The 19,862-nt window shown below is 41.9% G+C and overlaps 2 protein-coding genes across 12 annotated transcripts in view; one reads left to right on the forward strand and one right to left on the reverse strand.

The window, feature by feature from the left end:
• Window positions 1-87: 87 nt before the first annotated feature.
• On the reverse strand, window positions 88-18,793 carry EMC3 (ER membrane protein complex subunit 3). The gene is made up of 8 exons (XM_032270649.1): window positions 18,456-18,793; window positions 11,094-11,151; window positions 10,660-10,753; window positions 8,443-8,547; window positions 7,683-7,764; window positions 5,956-6,035; window positions 5,097-5,179; window positions 88-323 (listed from the first exon to the last, which is right to left on the reverse strand). Exons 1-8 carry the CDS (start codon window positions 18,608-18,610, stop codon window positions 195-197), a joined length of 786 nt encoding a protein of 261 aa, XP_032126540.1. The 5' UTR covers window positions 18,611-18,793; the 3' UTR covers window positions 88-194.
• Window positions 18,794-18,811: 18 nt separating this feature from the next.
• FANCD2 (FA complementation group D2) overlaps window positions 18,812-19,862 on the forward strand; it is a 65,555-nt gene continuing 64,504 nt past the window's right edge. For 4 of the 11 annotated variants that reach the window (XM_032270644.1, XM_032270637.1, XM_032270638.1 and 1 more), the window contains exon 1: window positions 18,812-18,894. The gene's annotated coding sequence lies outside the window, so the exon portion shown is untranslated. Of the gene's footprint in view, window positions 19,048-19,862 lie in introns of all 11 variants that reach the window. The other 7 variants (XM_032270635.1, XM_032270640.1, XM_032270646.1 and 4 more) reach the window with 5 other exon arrangements.

The following is a 19,862-nucleotide window of genomic DNA, read 5'->3' on the forward strand; positions in this document are numbered from 1 at the left end:
TTGCCCACCATACTACTCCTATTTCCTCTAGTTTCAAACATAAAGGGGAACACAGCCCAGACAAGAACAAGCCTTGCTGCACGCCCGCCAGCTCCTGCATCCTCCTTTTTATTCTGAGAGGCTCCAGCTTCAAACAAAGTTACGAGGTTAAGTGCAACTCCAAGTTCCTGACACAGCTAATCCCTGCTCGGTCTTCAAAAAATAGAGGTCTGTAATTCCTTTTTGAACATGCCTTCAAAGTGGAGGTCTTTGGCCATAAGCTCTTCTTCGACATCATCGAGTGCCCACTGGTGATCTGTCAGCTCCAAAGCTTCCCACTCTGTCTGTAATGGAAGAGAACACCCAGGCAGGCAAACAGGGAATTGTTACTGAAAGCTGTAGCTAACCTTTAGTGACCACTTACTCTGGGCCAGAAGCTGGAGTGAGCTATCTTCATGTATAAGCTCATTCAATCTTACAAGGGAAATGCTGCTATCCTCATCCTCTCCTCCCCCCTCAATTTACAGATCAGGAGACCAAGGCTAAGAGGTCAAATAATTTGTTCAAGATCACTGGCACTAGGAACTAATGGAGCTGAGATTTAAATTTTGGTCTGACTGCAAAGTCCCTCCATCAGCTCACATTCACTAAGCACCTTTGTGCCCCACAGTACTCTTGAGGCATGTACAATAGACAAATTAATGCTTTCTGAGTCTCAGCTCTTTCATCAAGGGACTTGCCATCTGATTTAAATTGTGCATGCTTTGCTTTGACATATGACCTGGGAGATCTTCAGTAGGTCTAAGAATGCTTCCTCTAACCTTATGTCCAGATACACAATGGCACTTCATTACAGTTTGTGGGAATCCAGTCATTTCTAATCATGTAAATAAATACTTTGATGGTGTGAACTAAAAAACTATTTTGGCATATAATAATTTGCATGTAAACTAGTAAAATGTTGAACAGAAATAAATTTGCAGAATTTTCCAAGAAATTACATTTCACAAATATTCTATTAATCTGACTACTTTGCCTTAAATTAGTGAGTGTCTGAAGAATGCTTTATGAGTCGGGTGCAGTCGCATGTATTTACAGTCGCAGCTACTCTGGAGGCTGAGGCTAAGGATAGCTTGAGCCCAGGAGTTTCAGACTGGCCTGGACAACCTATCATTTGACCAGCCTAGAGATGGTAAGACTTCATTTTTAGAAAAAAAAATTGTTTTAAAAAGCTTGTGAGGTGTGGTACCTCACGCCTGTAATCCTAGCACTTTGGGAGGCCGAGGCAGGAAGATCACCTGAGGATGGGAGTTCAAGACCAGCCTGGGCAACATAGCAAGATCCCATCTCTACACAATTAAAAAAAAAAATTAGTTGGGTGTGGTGGTGCACGCCTGTAGTACTGGCTCCTCGTGCACCAGTACTGAGGCTGAGGTGGGAGGAATGCTTAAGTCCAGGAGTTCAAGGCTGCAGTGAACTAGGATTGTACCACTGCACTCTAGCCTGGGGGACATAGTGAGACCCTCTCTAAATAAATAAAGCTTATTTAACGTGAAATACAAATGTTAGCTCATGAGTGGGTTTTTGAGATATAATTTCCATGTCATAAAATTTACCCCTTCAATGTGTACAATTTAGTGATTTTTAGTATATTCATATGTGCAACCACCACCACTATCTAATTCCAGAACACTTTATCATAACAAAAAGAAATCACATACCAAATAGTAGACGGTTCCCATTATTCACCTTCCACAACCTCTAGCAACTACAACTTTATCTTTCGTGTCTTTTTCTCACTTATTCTGGGTGTATCTGGCCTTTTGTTACGTTCTTTCACTTAGCGATTTTCAAGCTTCTTCCCTGTTTAACATGATCCAGCACTCTACTCTTACTTATAGCTGAATAACACTCCATTGTATATATTCCACTGTACATACAACATACATTATATTCCAAAATATTCCATTGTTTATCCATTCATCAGATGATGGACATTTGGGTTATATCTACTTTTTGATTATTATGAATCATGCTCTGAGCATTCTCACATAAGTTTCTGTGTGGACATATGTTTTCAGTTTTCTTGAGTATTTACCTAAGAGTGAAATTGCTGGGTCATATAGTAATTATGTTTTAACTGTTTGAGGAATGGGGGAAAAAACAGTTTTCCAAAGTGGCTGCACCATCATCAACAATAGGGTTCCAATTTCTCCACATTCTTACCAACACTGATTATTGTCCATCTTTTTTTATTATAACCACCTGAGTGAGCACGAAGTGGCATCTCACTGTTTTTTAATTGTTTATTTTTTCAGACAGGGTCTCATTGTTGTCCAGGGTAAAGTGCAGTGGCACCATCTCTGCCCACTGCAACCTCTGCCTCCCGGGTTCAAGTGATTCTCATGCCTCAGCCACCCAAGTAGCTGGGATTACAGGCGTGCACAACCACACCTAGCTAATTTTTGTATTTTTAGTAGAGATGGCATTTCACCATGTTGGCCAGGCTGGTCTCAAACTTCTGACCTCAAATGACCTGCCTGTCTTGGCCTCCCAAAGTGCTGAGATTACAGCTGTAAGCCACTGCATTCAGTCAAATTTTAATTTTTTCATTGAGGTAAAATATATGTAACATAACATATGCTACTTTTAACCATTTTAGATATATAATTCAGTGGAATTAATGACATTTACAATGTATACCCATGTCTACTATCATTTCCAAAGTTTTATATCCCCTTAAACAGAAAATGCACATAGTAAGAAATAACTCCCCACTGCCCCCCAACCTTTCCTCAGTAACCTCTAACCTACTTGTCTCTGTGAATTTTTCTATTCCAAATATTTTATATAAGTAATATCATGCAATATTCGGGATTTGGGTCTTTGACCCATTTAATTTCTTTTTTCTTTTTAAGACAGGGTCTCACTCTGTTACCCAAGCTGGAATGCAGTAGCACAATCATACCTCACTGAAGCCTCGAACTCCTCAGCCCAAGGGGTCCTCCCATCTATAGGCATGCACCATCACATTTGGCTAATTTGAACCGAATTTTTTTTGTTTTCTTCAGCACTACGCATGCCTGTTGAACCATTTGGACTTAATTTTTATACGTGGTGTAAAACAGATGCCCAGATTCATTCTTTTGCACATAGATATCCTTTTCCCAGCACTATATGCTGAATAGAGACTACTCTTTCCCCACTGAATAATGTTGGTACCCTCTTTGAAAATCAATTGTTCATAAATGGACGGGTTTATTTCTGAACTCTCCACTTTATTCAATTGATCTATATCTCTCCTTATGCCAGTTTTTATTACTGTGCAGTTTTGATTACTATTACAAAGCTATAGGTTTTAAAACCAGGACATGTAAGTTCTCCAATTTTTCCAACATTTTTGCCTATTTTGATTCCCTTGAATTTCCATATGAACTTCAGGAGCAGATTGTCAATTTCTGCAAGAAAGGGCATGTAAGACTTTGATAGGGATTGTGTTCAATCTGTGGATAAAATTTGGAGAGTATTGCCATCTTAACAATATTAAGTCTTTCAATCTATGAACATGGATGTCTTTCCATTTATTTAAGTCTTTAATTTCTTTCAGCAATCTTTCAGTTAAAATCTAACAAAAGGCATTTCTTTTGTTAAATTTGTTTCTAAGTATTTTATTTCTTTTGATACTATTATAAATAAAATTGTTTTACTTTCATTTCCAAGTCTTCATAACCAGTGTATAGAAACACAATTGATTTTTGTATGTTAAACTTATTTATTAGCTCTGTTAGTTTTCTTGTGGATTATTTAGGATGATCTATATACAAGGCCATGTCATTTGTAAACAAAGATAGGTTTACTTCCTTTCTAATCTGAATGGCTCTCTTTTTCTTGCTTAACTGCCCTGGCTAGTACATCCTGGACAATGTTGAATAGAAGTGGCAAGAAGAGACATCCTTATCTTGTTCTTGATCTTAGAGAAGGAGCTTTCAGTCTTTCACCATTGATTGGGTCTGTCATAGATGCCCTTTACCGGGCTCAGGAACTTCTCTTCTTTCTTTATTTATTTTTTTTGAGATGGAGTCCAGGCTGGAGTGCAGCGGCACAATCTTAGCTCACTGCAGCCTCCACCTTCCAGGTTCCAGTGATTGTCCTGCCTCAGCCTCCTGGGTAGCTGGGATTATAGGCACGTGCCACCCTGCCTGGCTCATTTTTGTAGTTTTCTTTTTTTTTGAAACGGAGTTCACTCTTGTTGCCCAGGGTGGAGTGCAATGTTGCAATCTCGGCTCACTGCAACCTCCACCTCCTGGGTTCAAGTAATTCTCCTGCCTCAGCCTCCCGAGTAACTGGGATTACAGGGCCCACCACCATGCCCGGCTAATTTTTTTGTATTTTTAGTAGAGACAGGGTTTCACCATGTTGGCCAGGCTGGTCTCGAACTCCTGACCTCAGTTGATCCACCCACCCACCTCAGTCTCTCAAAGTGCTGTGATTACAAGCACGAGCCACCATGCCTGACCTACTTTTGTATTAATTGAGACAGGGTTTCACCATGTTGGCCAGGCTGGTCTCAAACTCCTGACCTCAGGTGATCCACCCACCTCGGCCTCCCAAAACGCGGGGATTACAGGCATGAGTCACTGAGCCTGGCCGGAACTTCCCTTCTATTTCTAGTTTTTATCATGAAACAAAGTGATTTTGTTCTACAAAAATCATACTGGATTTTGCAAATTCTAGAACCTCTTTGTGAAAAGGCTCTTAGTATTTATTTTTTTAATGCAATTTATATCTGATGCCTGTGGGGTTCAAAAAAGGTTCAAAATATTCTAAATGTTTACCTGGCACCTCCGACTGGATTATTTTACAGCATCATTGATAGTGTGGATTAAATTTCGGTGAGCATTTACAAACCAGTAAAAGTACTAAGAATCTCCAATTTACTTAACAGATGATTCTGTCTCAGGAAAAAGGGATGTGTAAAGTATGTTTTTGCTAAGTTTAGATTAAAACGCTGGAACCACACAACACTCCCTGCAAGGAACCTGTTTTTAAAATAACTCTTGGTAACACCTTTCTGAGCATCACTGTGGCTTTGGAAGGTGAATGGAGTATATATATACCTTGAAAGCTTTGTTTGTGTCTGCGGGCATGGCCATGGCTGCTCCCGTCATCTGCTCCTGCATCATTCGTGATTGGTCAGCGGCTGCAGCATAAGACACACCTACATGAGTGCCAGGACTCAGCAAGCACCCCAGCACCCAAGGGGAAAAATGGGTTTCACAGAGGTTACAGAACTGGATGACAGCCTCACTGACTGGCTCTGTCACCCATTGGCTATGACTCTGGGAAAGTCACTTTGTGCCTCCTGAAAAATGGGGACGGTAACAGAAGAGAGATCACTAAAGGAAGCTCTAAACTTTATTTCAAATTTCTACAGTAACAGCCACCTGTTATTGAGCAACTACTGTATGCCAAGTACTTCACTAAGTGCTTTGCATATTCTACCTCATCCACTAACAACCCTGAAGGTTAACTAATAAAGTCCTTATTTACAGACAAGCAAATACAGAATTCAAAGTTAAGTAACTTGTTAGGCAACTTGTCTGAGGTCCCAGCCAGTAAATAAGAGAGCTGGGATTAGTACTGGCAAGGGCTCTAGTCAATGAACTGACTGATCAAACCATGTTTTTTTTAAGGTTTAGGTTCATAGGCTTACACTGCTGGTGCTGGATCCCTCATATGATGGCATCATACTCTGGGAAATCAAATACTGTCCCAGTCATTGCCAGAGAAAATTAAGATCTTCAGTTTGACCCCTGGAATTTTTTAGACTCTTTCAGAATACCTCAGAAACTAAAGAAAGGAGGCATTTTATTTGACTATGCTAACAAACAGCATAACCTACAAGATTTTTCTGCCTCTAACATGAATGCTTCATCTATGGAAGTATTTGCTTAGTAAACCTGACATGCTTCTTACCATTATCTTGGCCCAGAATCAGAGAGTAAATGCTCCGAAGCCCAAATACATTGAGGAAGTACCAGGATGCAGAACTCACCCTGGCAAAGCAAAAGCAAAATGGTGTGGTTAGTTTTATCAGAAAGTAATTCAGTTCCCTCTTCCCTATCACCCAAAGTTGTTCAGTGTTTGTAAAGAAGCCACCTTGAATGGGCTATATTCACCCAAAGCACAATCACAGAAGAAATACAAGTTGTTAAAGCAGTCTCACCAATACAGAACTATACTTTTAAAAATCCAGAGAGGATTCCCATTCTGAATGCGATTCCCTAGAGGAAATCACAAGTGTTGGTGTGTTCAATACTTTTTTTTTTTTTTAAGACAGAGTCTCGCTCTGTCACCCAGGCTGGAGTGCAGCGGCACAATCTTGGCTTACTGCAACCTCTGCCATCGGGTTCAAGAGATTCTCCTGTCTCAGCCTCCCGAGTAGCTGGGATGACAGGCACATACTACCATGAGTGGCTAATTTTTGTATTTTTAGTAGAGATGGGGTCTCACCATGTTGGCCAGGCTGGTCTCGAACTCCTTACCTCAAGTTATCCGCCCACCTCAGCCTCCTAAAGTGTTGGGATTACAGGCGTGACCCACCAGGTGTGTTCCATACTTATAAGAAAGGATAAGAGGATTTTCAGAAAATATAGTACTGAGGACTATAGCTACTGGGAGAGCCATTCCAAGTTTTGAACTATATCACCGAGGCTTTCTTTAGCTTAGGTTTCCTACTCTACCTCCATAAAATAAATATGCTTGCATATATTAAAAACAAAAATGAGTATGGAAAATGATAGATAAATGTCAATTCCTACATAGGCTTCATAGGTTGCTATGAGGTTAAAATATGGAAAGCACCAAGCACAATGACTAGAACTAATGAAAACTATTAACATTATTATGAGTAGTAATGTACTTTGAAAAAAATAATAATAAAAGCTTTCACTCCCATGAGCTCCAGGGTATTACTAAAAATGATTGTCTGGCCAGAATTCCTGGCTTAAACTTTTAACTTTCTGGGGGTTGATACACTGACCCCGGCATTCTTAAACCCCCAGCTGTGACAGAAAAGAGGTGACACATTCTTTCCTTTTGCTACATTCATGTAAAAGTTGCCATAAACCACCCATGGCATTTTGAGTGGAGTTTCAATGAAAAGAAGAAACTTTGGTCGGGTACGGTGGCTCATGCCTGTAATCCCAGCACTTTGGGAGGCCGAGACAGGTGGATCACTTGAGGTCAGTAGTTCGAGACCTGCCTGGCCAACATGGTGAAATCCTGTCTCCATGAAAAATACAAAAATTAGCTGGGTATGGTGGTCCACGCCTGTAATCCCAGGTACTCGGGAGGCTGAGACAGGAGAATTGCTTGAACCCAGGAGGCGGAGGTTGCAGTGATATCATGCCACTGCACTCCAGACTGGGCGACAGAGTAAGACTCTTGTCTCAAAAAAAAAAAAAAAAAAAAAAAAAAACCTTTAAAAACCAATTCCAATGAAGTATGCAGATTAGAAATCCTCATCTTTAAGGGACACTGGCTTTAGATTTTGGTTTGTGTGATTTTGGTTTTTGTTTTTTTGAGACACGGTCTTGCTCTGTTGCCCAGGCTGGTCTCAAACTCCTGGGCTCAAGCGTTCCTCCCGCCTTGGCCTCCCAAAGTGTGGTTTGTGTTTTTATTAAACTAGAGAAAGTTCTTACCAGGATGCATCTAATGTGAGCAGTTCAATTCCTTGCTGTAACATAGGCTTAAAACGGAGGGTCAGTGGAAACGGGACCTTGGCTGCAGAGAAGAAAATGTTCACAACCACTCTAAGTTGTTTTATTTTAGAATAAGTGTGAATCTTTCCCTGAGGAGGTGAGAATTCTGTGCCACATAGCTTTTGGAAAACAATTTCCACAAGGAAATCTGTGGCAATTTCTGAAGAAAAGACAGTCAAAATGCCACTCTGCTCTAGTTTCCCTGAATAATACCTGCTTCTAGCTTACTGAGGAAGCAGGGACTCAAACTGAGCTGTGTCCTGAAATTTGGAAAAAAACCTGCACTGATCTATTAAGCCCTAAGTGGAACATATATACATAGAACTATGTTACTAAGAAACCAAAGTGATTAAAATCAAATCAACTTATAAACAAATAGAAAACTCACCCTAACACCTAGCAAATGAAGTCAAACAAAATAGAAATAGGCTTCCCTTTATCCTGTTCAACTAGAATACCATATTAGTTTTGGAAGTAAGCTAGAAAGTCACTTGCTTGAATCTAATCTAGCTAAAAAGCATCCAAATCATGAACTTAGGATCATTTTTGGGCAAAAGCCATAAAAATAATCACATATTAAATTTTTTGTTCAAAGAGTATTATCAGTTTCCACAAGAAAACATAGGACCTGTGATATTAGCGTCTCAGTAGCACTTGAATTTCTCTGAGTAACATGAAGTCTGCTGGGTCTGTAACTTACTTGTGACAAAGCCTGAGAATGTCATGTTGATCCATCCACCAATAAGAATCATAGGAAGGACATTTGTTACATTCCCTTTCATCATGTCTGTCAGCATAGTAGGATCTAAGACAAAAGCACAAACAAGAAACCACTGAGTTACCTCTGTTTCAGGGACTTTCTCCTGATTATCTATAAATTTTTAATGTACTTGATAATTAAGTTTATTGTTTAAAAAAAATTCAAATGACATAAAAACATATGATGTACAGTTCTTCTAAGCCCACTCCCTAAACACTTAAGTGTCTATGTCCTTCCATCTTTCTCTCTATACATACACACTATAAATTTTATGTATATATACATACATACAAAAAAGAGATACTATGTTTATTATTATTAATGTATTTGTGGATGATATTTCCACAGTGGTATAACAGCTCCCTCTCAATATTTTCTGGTATAATAGCTCCCTCTCAATATTTTCTTTCTTTTTTGAGACAGCCTCACTCTATCGCCCAGGCTGGAGTGCAGTGGCACGATCTCAGCTCACTGCAACCTCTGCCTCTCAGGTTCAAGTGATTCTCATGCCTCAGCCTCCGAAGTAGCTAGGCTTATGGGCAAACGCCACCATGCCCAGCTAATTTTTGTATTTTTAGCAGAGATGGCATTTCACCAGGAGGCTGGTCTCAAACTCCTGACTGACCTCACGTGAGCTGCCCGCCTCGGCCTCCCAAAGTGCTGGGATTACAGGCATGAGCCACTGCACCCAGCCTCAATATTTTCAATGTCTGCATAGTATTCCACTGTGTGGTCACACCAATCACTTTCGAGTAGACCTATAGATTGTTTCCATTGCTTTTTTTTTTTTTTTTTTGAGACGAAGTCTTGCTCTGCCCCCCAGGCTAGAGTGCAGTGGCACAGTCTCAGCTCACTGCAACCTTTGCCTCCTGGGTTCAAGCAATTCTCCTGCCTCAGCCTCCCAAGTAGCTATGATTACAGGAACCCACTACCATGCCCAGCTAATTTTTGTATTTTTAGTAGAGACAGGGTTTCACCATCTTGGCCAGGCTGGTCTCGAACTCCTGACCTCATGATCCACCTGCCTCGGCTTCCCAAAGTGCTGGGATTACAGGCGTGAGCCACCACACCTAGCCGTTTCCATTGTTTTTGCCAATAAATGATAAATGATGCTGCCGACAACCATCTTGCACATACATCTGCATGTTTATGTGTTTCTGTAAGAGAACTTCTTAGAATTTCTAGGTCTAAGGATTTGTACATTTAAAATTGATAGATATTGTCAGACTGTCAGCAAGGCTCCACCTCTTGCCACTCCCGCCAATGGTGAGGGGGCCTAACTTCCGTGACCTTGACAATAGTGGATCCTGTCCATCTTTTCAATCTTTGACAGCTTAATGGTCTAAAAAAAAAAGAGTATCTTGTTTTAATTGATATTCCATGGATTATTAGTGACATCAAGTAACTTTTCATATATTTAATGGTCTTTTGTTTCTTGTAAATTTTCTTAAAAATTTGTTTAAAAAATTAACTCCATAAAACCTAGTCACTCTTTAAAAAATAATTAGTTACAGTATCTTCTGTATGGGTTTAAAATAGCTGGCCATCTTACCTAAAGAATTGAGTAGTACTAAAATGAGAGGAGAGTCAACAAAGAACAACAAATTACTTTGTTTTACTTTTAACATGCTGTATTTTTCACATGACTGGGATCAGTGAAGCAGAAAATGTTAGAGCCAACACTGTAGGGTAGACCAAACAATCACATCTAACAACAAAATGGCAGGTCTGGGAAGCAGCACACTCTTCCTCATTCAGGCAGAAGCTGGGCAGCCATCTGTAGGCAAAGGGATCCAGACACTGGGTGAGAGCCACGCTAGAATGCTTTTCCAACTATGCTGCCCAGAACCCTGGGTCCTGAGAACAGCAATGAGGAGAGACCCAGGGACAATGGCTCTGGACCCCCCGGCTCCATCAGCTGAGAATTATTTTTTTTTTAAATCCACTTTATACACTGGGGGTCTCAAAAAATCTAACTGAAAAAGAGAATTCCATTTCTATAGATCCCTATATTAGATGATTTCTAAGATCTAAGATTACTATCTTCTGCAATTTAACATTTAAATGACACCCTGCATGTCCTCTCCCTGTCACCCCACCCCACTCAATGACCCATGTTTAAAAATCTTCCTTAAAGATGAGTGAAGGCAAACATACCAGTCATAGGAGAAGGTGGCACTACCTTCCTTTTAGTTTTTTTGAAAAATCCATCCTCTGGGTTGTTGAAATAATATTTTCGTGTCAAGAAAGACTAGTAGGAAAAAAAAAAAGGCGTTTTAAGTCTAAGAACTATGACACAGCAAACTGTCAAATTATTCCCCAGGGGCTTAGTCAGAAAGCCTTTAGGATATGCTGTTCTGCTCAGAGCTGTCAGCCTACTTGGCAGGCGACCTGACACTTTAGCTGACTCACATTTAAAAACAATTTCCTAAGAAGGGTGAGGTCATCATGACAACAAACACTACCAGGTCACAGCTTAATTACTAAGTTGCCAACCTTCAGCTTTCCCCAAAGGGCCCCTTATAAAACATTCAGATATCTACTGCCCAACAGTGAATCATGGAGCTTTTTAATAAAAGACAAATGAGTACCTGTTTGGGAATGTATTTTCCATTTTCCCTGAGGACTCTGCTTCGAATTAGGACTTGACTGAAAAATACAACCAACACAATGAGATTTTTAAAAGTGAAACACTAGAAGAAAACGGGAGAATAAAGTAGAAGACCTATTTAAACACAAGAGAGGGCCTATTTGGCAACAGCTCGGTGTGGAAACTTTCCAAAATACAAGTGTCTTTAAAGCCAATGTAAACATATTTAACCTAACAATTAGGCTTTCAGAAAAGTATTTTTCAGAAGTGACTATGTCTCTGAACAAATAAATATTTCAGAGGAAGGTATATTTGGAACATTATATTCAGCTTTTTCTTATTTCATAATAAGCTAGGAAGACACTTTCTCTGAGTGAAAAGAATAGCAGTTGGACACTGCTCAGAAGATCTGGGGTCAGAAGAAATGAAGAAGAGCAAGGATAAAAGAAGGAATTTCTTACTACCTACGTAGAAATGAGAACAGGCCTTGAGAGGGTTGCTATCTGATGGACAAATAGAAATTCTACCCAGGATTCAGACTATTAGAAAGCTCTCAGTAAACATTAATTGAATAAATAAATGAAATTACTAGGTGATATTAAATCAACTATTAGAACCATAGTTCATCATTAAATATCGTGTTCATCATTAAATATCGTGTTAGGCTGGGTGCGGTGGCTCATGCCTGTAATCCCAGCACTTTGGAAAGCGAAGGCAGGTGGATCACTTAAGCCCAGGAGTCTGAGACCAGCCTGGGCAACACAGCAGGACCCTGTTTCTCCAAAAAAAAAAAATATATACAAATTTTAGTCGGGCTGATGGCACATGCCTGTAGTCACAGCTACTCAGGAGACTGAGGTAGAAGGATCACCTGAGCCTGGGAGGCAGAGGCTGCAATGAGCTGAGATTGTGCCACTGCATGCCAGCCTGGGCGACAGTTGAGACCCTGCCTCAGAAAAAAAAAAAAATTTAGTGTCATGCAACAAATGGGTGTTGCTAAGATACAAATGAAAAATAAAACAGAGATCAAAATATTAATTTTTCTAGGTACTCAGGTTCATTAGAGGAGGAAAGAAGGAAAAGGCCCTTAAATTAATGGAAATCCTTCTTGAAATGTGAAAAAAAATTATGGACAGAAATGAACATATAAAAACTGTGCTAGGCTTTCTCTTTCTACTCAATACAAATCACTTGTTCTAAGCAGTCAGTACCCCTGGGGTCTCCCTTGTCACACTATACATATTCTAGCTTCTCCACATGCTGGGAATGTTCCAGTGTGCTTTCTTTTACAAGTTCTACTCTATCATGCCTTACCACCTTCTTCAAGCCTCAGCATTTCCACAAAGCTTTTCCCAACGCCTGGAGCACTCATGGAATTCTCTCTGCTTCCTCCTCCTGAGCTCATTATGCTACCTGTATACAGTTCTCCACTTTATCTACAGGGCTACAGAGGTAACATGTAATACGTTCTCCTCCCTGGGTGCTAGTCTAAAGATATTCAAAGTGTGGTCAATGTACCAATGCTGGTCTGTGATAAGCACAGACATTGGGAGTAAGGATTTAGAGACTTTTATAATAATTTGACGTTGTCACAACATCCAAATATATGATCAAAATATTTTACAAAAGTATTAGCCTACAAGAGATTAGAAATTTAAAAAACCAAAAAACCCAAAACTGGTCCTTCACCATTGACAGTTGTAAGAAGCACTGGGTCTAGAGCAATGGGTAAAAACTTAAGCTCTGGAGTTGAACAGATGTGTTCAATCCATCTCTGCCACTTATCAGCCATGTGATCTTAGGCAAGTCACTTAAATTCCCTAAGCCTCTATTCATATTCTGCACAAGGATAAATTTATTCTTTCATTGAACAATATTTCTTGAACTTCAAAGCACCAGGTGACATGAAGAACAGTGATCAAAATACAAATCTCTTACAGAGGTTAAAGTCTAGTGAGGGAGAAAGACATTAACGAAATAACCAGAGGAATAAATGTGAAATTCAATTATCATGTCATAGGAAGAGAGATGGATGGTATTGCAGGAGTGCATAATGGGGAGGTGATGGAGTCTGGGAAGTCAAGGTCTGAGAGACAGGTTTGCTGAGGAGGTAGGATTAAGCTGGACTCTTCAGGATGAATGAGGATTACCTTGGCAAAGTGCTGGTGTAAACAAAATGGGCAAAAGCCTCATAGAAGTAAACACTCTGTCTCTGAGGACGTGAGGAAAGACCATATGACGGAGAGCTACAGAACATGTGGTGAAAACAAGACTTGAGAGGTGTGCAAGGCCAGACTATACAAAATCATGTGGTCCCACTGTATTTTTTTGAGATAGAGTCTCACTGTGTTGCCCAGGCTGGAGTGCAGTGACACAAACCCAGCTCACTGCAACCTCCGCCTCCTGAGTTCAAGTGATTCTCCTGCCTCAGCCTCCTGAGTAGTTGGGACTACAGGCATGCGCCATCATGCCCAGCTAATTTTTATATTTTTAGTAGAGATGGGGTTTCACCATGTTGGCCAGGCTGGTCTTGAATTCCTGACCTCAGATGATCTGTCTGCGTTAGCCTCCCAAAAGTGCTGGGATTATAGGTGTGAGCAACCACGCCCAGCTGGGTCCCACTGTATTTTTTTTTTTTTTTTGAGACAGTGTCTCGCTGTGTCACCTGGGCTGGAGTGCAATGGAGCAATCTCAGCTCACTGCAACCTCTGCCTCCCGGATTCAGGCAATTCTCCTGCCTCAGTCTCCCAAGTAGCTAGGACTACAGGTGCATGCCACCATGCCTGGCTAATTGCTTGTATTTTTAGTAGAGATGGGGTTTCACCATATTAGTCAGGATGGTCTCTATCTCCTGACCTTGTGATTTGCCTGCCTCGGCCTCCTGAAGTGCTGGAATTACAGGCATGAGCCACTGCACCCAGCCACGAATGGACATTTATATTCTATTTAGAAAAATATTTTACCCCGCTGGGAACAGTGGCTTATGCCTATAATCTCAGCATTTTGGAAGGCTGAGATGGAAAGATCACTTGAGCCCAGGAGTCTGAGACCAGCCTAGGCAACACAGGAGACCCTATCTTTGCAAAAAATTTAAACATTTGCTGGGCATGGTAGCATACGCTTATAGTCTCAGCTACTCAGGAGGCTGAGATGGGAGGATCACTTGAGCCTGACATGGTGAGGCTGCAGTAAGCCATGACTGTGCCACTGCACTCCAGCCTGGGTGACAGAGCAAGACTTGTCTCTTAAAAAAGAAAAAAAAAAGTTTACAACTAAAAAACACCTTTTTCTTGGATTTAGGCTGGTTCAGTGTGTACAGCATTTTACCCAAGTCAAATGATGACTTGATGAGGCCCAGCCACCCCCATGTCAGAGCTGGCATAATCCAAATACCACACTTTAGGGATGCAGCAATTATAACCAGAGATAAAGAGTGTTCTTCAGAGCAGTGGTTGGTTCTCCTTGGGGGTGGTACTTCCCTCTAGGGGGCCTGTGGAAATCTGTGGAAATTTTTGATTGTTAAAATGATGGAATTGAGGGGAAAAATCATGTAACTGTCAATTGTAAGACATAAGAAATGATTATCTCTCAGTCCTGGGGACAGTCACATAATACAAAGAATTTTCCCATGTCCCACATGACTTTTGAGTATCTCACCAAATTGTTTTGTTTTGTTTTGAGGAGTGTTGCTCTGTCAACCTGGCTGGAGTGCAGTGACACAGTCTTGGCTCACTGTAACCTCCACTTCCTGGGTTCAAGTGATTCTCCTGCCTCAGCTGCCCGAATAGCTGGGACTACAGGCGCACGCCACCATGCCTGGCTAATTTTTGTATCTTTAGTAGAGACAGGCTTTTGCCATGTTGGCCAGGCTTGTCTCGAACTCCTGACCTTAAGTGATCCGCCTTGGCCTCCCAAAGTGCTGGGATTACAGGTGTGAGCAACCACACCTAGACCAACAAATTGTTTTTAATTATCTGAGCCTCAAACCTAATAATTCCATTGTGGGAAGAGCACACGGTTCTTATATATATACTAAATTTGCAAGTATGCAAGTACTGAGTAGAAGGAAAATTGCACTTTGTTTTGCTCAGAACTTTACCAAGAGTGGTACACTATCTAGGAAAATCACTTTGAGGCAGAACTGCCTTCTGTAATCTTTGAGTAGTTAACACATCTGCTATCAGTCTACAGTGAGGCCTGTCCCAATTATGGTGATTTTATAGCTAGGTACAGACAACTGACTTCTGCATTACACCTTCTAGGACAGCTGTTCACAAGCATTTATAAAACATTAATATTTTATTACAAATTATTCTCCTTTTATTTCTTCTGATTGTTACAACTAGGGTGTTACATTCCTTTTTACTTATTTATTTACTTTTGAGACAGAGTCTCACTCTGTTGCCCAGGCTGGAGTGTAGAGGTGTAATCGTGGCTCACTGCAACCTCCACCTCCTGGCTTCATGTGATTCTCCTGCCTCAGTCTTCCAAGTAGCTGGGAATGCAGATGCACACCACCACCCCAGGTAATTTTTGTATTTTTAGTAGAGATGGGGTTTCACCATGTTGGCCCGGCTAGTCTCAAACTCCTGACCTCAAGTGGTCTGCCCGCCTCAGCCTCCCAAAATGCTGGGATTACAGGCATGTGCCACTGGGCCTGGCCATTATATTCCTTCTTAAGAACACATTTGTGGCCAGGCAAGATGGCTCACGCCGCATCTCTACTAAAATACAAAAATTAGTTGAGCATGGTGGTATGTGCTTGTAATCCCAGCTACTCAAGAGGCTGAGGCAGGAGAATTGCTTGAGCCCAAGAAGTGGAGGTTGCAGTCAGCCGAGATTGTGCCACTGCACTCTAGCCTGGGCAACAGAGCGAGAATCCGGTCTCAAAAAAAAAAAGTTCTTGTATATAGACTACACTAATTGTGAATTTCATTTTGGGGTTACAAAAGAAAGCTTTATATATTATATAATTCAGAACCATTGCTCTAATAGTGAACCAGGGGCAGAAAATTTTGGCAGAAAATCAATGACAGCAGGAATCATGGTTGAAGGGGATTTAACTTGAGAGATTGACCTGAGTTCAGGTACAGGCATAATATTTCCCTACTTTGGTTACTTTGGGAAGGCTACTTAACTTTTCCAGGCTTCCTTTTCTTCAACTGTAAAAATGGGTTTAGGAGTATCTACCTCAGTGCTAATGTAAGAACAAAATAAGAAAAATTTATAGGTGCCAATAAATGCTAAGTGTCTGAGTTTCCCCCACTTTGCATTTTTCTACAGCCTTTCTTTCTGTGCTAAATTGACTTCTTAAGGTTTGCTCCAGGGTGGGGTGCTGGCTCTGGTCAGTCCTGAAACTAATGCCACAGAAAGAGAATGTGATTGCTGTGGTATGGTGGAAAAAGCCCCAGACCAGAAGACTTGGTGTAAAGTTCTGAATGTCACCATGTGTGACCATGGAACTTGTTAAAGCCTCAGTTTCTATAAAATTAGACAACAATATGCATCTTGTAAAGTGGCTTTGAGTGTTAAATAAGTTAATGAATATAAGTGCTTAGCATAGTGCCTGATATAGAGTAAATGATTATCATTCTTCTTGGCATAATTGGGAAGAACTAACTGAAAATTTTACAGCAGTGCCTCCTAAACTTGAGTCATTTTCATGCCATGTTGGAATTTTTGTCTAGTGCTGTACCATTACATATTTAATACCTTTTATGTATCAACTTTTTTCCTCCCTATGTGTTCTTTATGGTTTTTTTTGAGACAGAGTTTCGCTCTTGTTGCCCAGGCTGGAGTGCAATAGGGCAATCTCGGCTCACTGCAACCTCCGCCTCCTGAGTTCAAGTGATTCTCCTGCCTCAGCCTCCTAAGTAGCTGGGATTACAGGCATGTGCCACCACGCCCAGCTAATTTTGTATTTTTAGTAGAGATGGGGTTTCTCTATGTTGGTCAGATTGGTCTCAAACTCCCGACCTCAGGTGATCTGCTGGCCTTGGCCTCCCAAAGTGCTGGGATTTACAGGTGTGAGTTGGCAGGTACCTACCTATATGTTTTCAATTTAAAGGAATCTTTAAATTACCAGCAAATGGAAACCCAATATTACTTGTCACAAAAAAGAAAGTAACTTAAAGTAAGTATAGTAGAAACAAAACAACATTATTACATTTTAACTACATACTGTTACCTGTGGAAAATTTTTAGCCTGAGGCTTACTCTCTTTATTAAAACGAGAAATTATTAAGTGAGAGGGAGGTGCTAAAGATATAGCAGCACTTACCTGAGATTGTTTCTGAAAGTAATGAGAACAACTGACTGAAAATTGTTTTCCTAAGAGACAAAGTCTCACTATGTTGCCCTGGCTGGTCTCCAACAATCCTCCTGCCTTGGCATCCCAAGTAGCTGGGAGAAACTATTATTTTAGTATGAAGGGGTACATGGCTAGATATGCACCTACAATCATCTCAGATTCCTGTCTCTGTATATAAATATTGCAATGAGAGGCTGGGCGTGGTGGCTCAGGCCTGTACTCCCAGCACTTTGGGAGGCCAAGACGGGTGGATCACCTGAGGTCAGGAGTTTGATATCAGCCTGGCCAACATGGTGAAACCCTGTCTCTACTAAAACTACAAAAATTAGCCAGGTGTAGTGGCTGGCGCCTGTAATCCCAGCTACTCGGGAGGCTGAGACAGAAGAATCGCTTGAACCTGGGAGGCGAGACTGCAGTGAGCTCAGATCGCGCCACCGCACTCCAGCCTGGGCAACAAGAGCAAAACTCTGTCTCGAAAATAAATAAATAAAAATAAATACTGCAATGAATTATGTGAGGAACTTGCCTCCACTCTAGGAGGGGAAATGATAATTACAATTCCTTACATCTCTAACGGCAATTTTACAGTTTGCAAAGAGCTTAGGTACTTAGCATCTCGGCTGATCAACGGTAATTTGGTAGAGCGCGGATTACCACACTGACCTGACCGGATGTTACAGAGACTAAAAGCAGTAACGCATCTGGCACTCTTCCCAACGAAAGGGTGGGATGAGATAGTTCATAGGTACACCTACCGAGGGTTGGCGACTAACTTAAAAGATTAACAGCACTTTTTTCCAACACTCCATACGTCCTAGATCCCGTGCTAAGAGTTTTACAAACATCATCAAATTTGATTCCCACCTGTCTATGAGGCAGGTACTGTTATCAGCCCCATCTCACAGAAGACAAAAGTGAAACACAGAGGTAACGGGTAAGGTCACCATGCCAGTGGGGGCGCGGCGTGAACCCGGGCAAATTGACACAAGTCCTGCACTTTCCTGCCCAAGGTCACGGCGGTGTGAGGTAGGCTGGAGAAGGGAGGGCGCTGACCTGTCAGATACTTGTTCCTGGGTGAGCTTCTTGTCGCTCTGCAGCAGGATGGACACGTAGTGGCGGATCATGCCTACGAAGAAAGTGATGATTACGATGGGTAGGACCACCCAGAGGCGGATGTTGGAGTCAAGCAATAGTTCTGGCCCTGCCATCTTCACTGAAAGCTGGCTCCCAGCAGGGGATGGGCGAGCTTCTCTTCTCTGGGGCGCAGTTGCTTCTCTTCGACTTCGCCTCCGGGCCTTCTCACGCCCCTTTCGCCCGGCTAGCCCAGAACTCCGCGGCAGCTGTGAGCCCAGCGTACTGACTTCAGCTGGGCTGCCCGGCCTTCCACTTCCGGCGCGGAAGTTGACGTCACGTCGTGGCGCCCCTCGGTGGCGTCAGAGCGGCGTCGGGCTTGGCGGGAAAGTCGAAAACGACAGGCGGCGACGGCTTCTCGGTGGGTAAGTGGGGCAGTGGTCGTAGTCTCTCGAGGTCCCGCTCCTCTGCGGCCTAATCTCTAAGCCCGGGCCGCGGTCGGCGTTCTCCTCTGGGGCTCCGCGCCCGGAACCTCGGCTTCCTCATCTGCTCTGAGATGGGATAATTCCTACAGGTACCTCTCTGCGTCGTTCACATGAAGAAACGAGAAAGTCTTTTACCCTCACACCCTTCCAGATGAACCAGTCCAGGCGGTCGGCCTCAACTCCCATCTGCTGGGCTTCTCTGGAAGCCTCATGGTATCACATGTGTTAAGGCCGGGTGCCTCGAAGCCGGACGTCCTGACTTGCCTTAGTTTTTCCATCTGCAAGATGGCTGATAATGGTTATCAGTATTAGCCGTGGCGGCGATAAATAAAAAGCTTAGCACTGTGCCCGGTACCTCGTAAGTGTTAACCATTATTATACGTCAATATTATCATTAAGAGTAAGAATAGGTGGTGAAGAGCGCGGGTGCTGGAGCCAGACTGCCTGAGTTAGAATCCCAGTTCTGCCACTGACGAAGAGAAAAGTAATGATACCCCCCTCAGAAAATTTTGTGGGAAATAAACGAATTATTAAATATAAAGTACTTGAAACAGTTTTTGTTAGCTTTTAGCATTTCCCCTTCCCTGTCAGCTCTTCTCACTCTGAATATTCTCAGAAATTTTCTTTACGCCGGTAAATATGCTGGGCATTAGGGACAGTGAGTGAGACTGTGTTCCTGCTCTCAAAGAGCCCCGGTCTAGTGTGAGGTAAGGGCTCCTAGATATACCCTGTGGAACAAGGAAGCTGCAATAGCAAACGCCCTTAGGGAGAGGAGGAACACTTCAAGGAAGGTGACATTTGATTGAATGTTTAAGTCTGAGTAGGAATTTCCAGGCAAATAAGAGCACTTCAGATAAACACCTTTGTGCAAAGGCACTGAGACCACGAAGGTTCTGATTTACAA

Source organism: Sapajus apella, unplaced genomic scaffold, assembly GCF_009761245.1.
Source record: "Sapajus apella isolate SASKATOON/1434 unplaced genomic scaffold, GSC_monkey_1.0 scaffold213, whole genome shotgun sequence".
Lineage (NCBI taxonomy): Eukaryota > Metazoa > Chordata > Mammalia > Primates > Cebidae > Sapajus > Sapajus apella.

Coding starts and splice junctions, on each gene's coding strand:
- EMC3 (XM_032270649.1), bottom strand. CDS start 18,610: ATGGCAGGGCCAGAACTATTGCTTGACTCCAACATCCGCCTCTGGGTG. Junction 7,765..8,442: donor ATTCTCAGGCTTTGTCACAA/GTAAGTTACAGA, acceptor TCTTCTCTGCAG/CCAAGGTCCCGTTTCCACTG. Junction 324..5,096: donor ACACAAACAAAGCTTTCAAG/GTATATATATAC, acceptor CTTCCATTACAG/ACAGAGTGGGAAGCTTTGGA.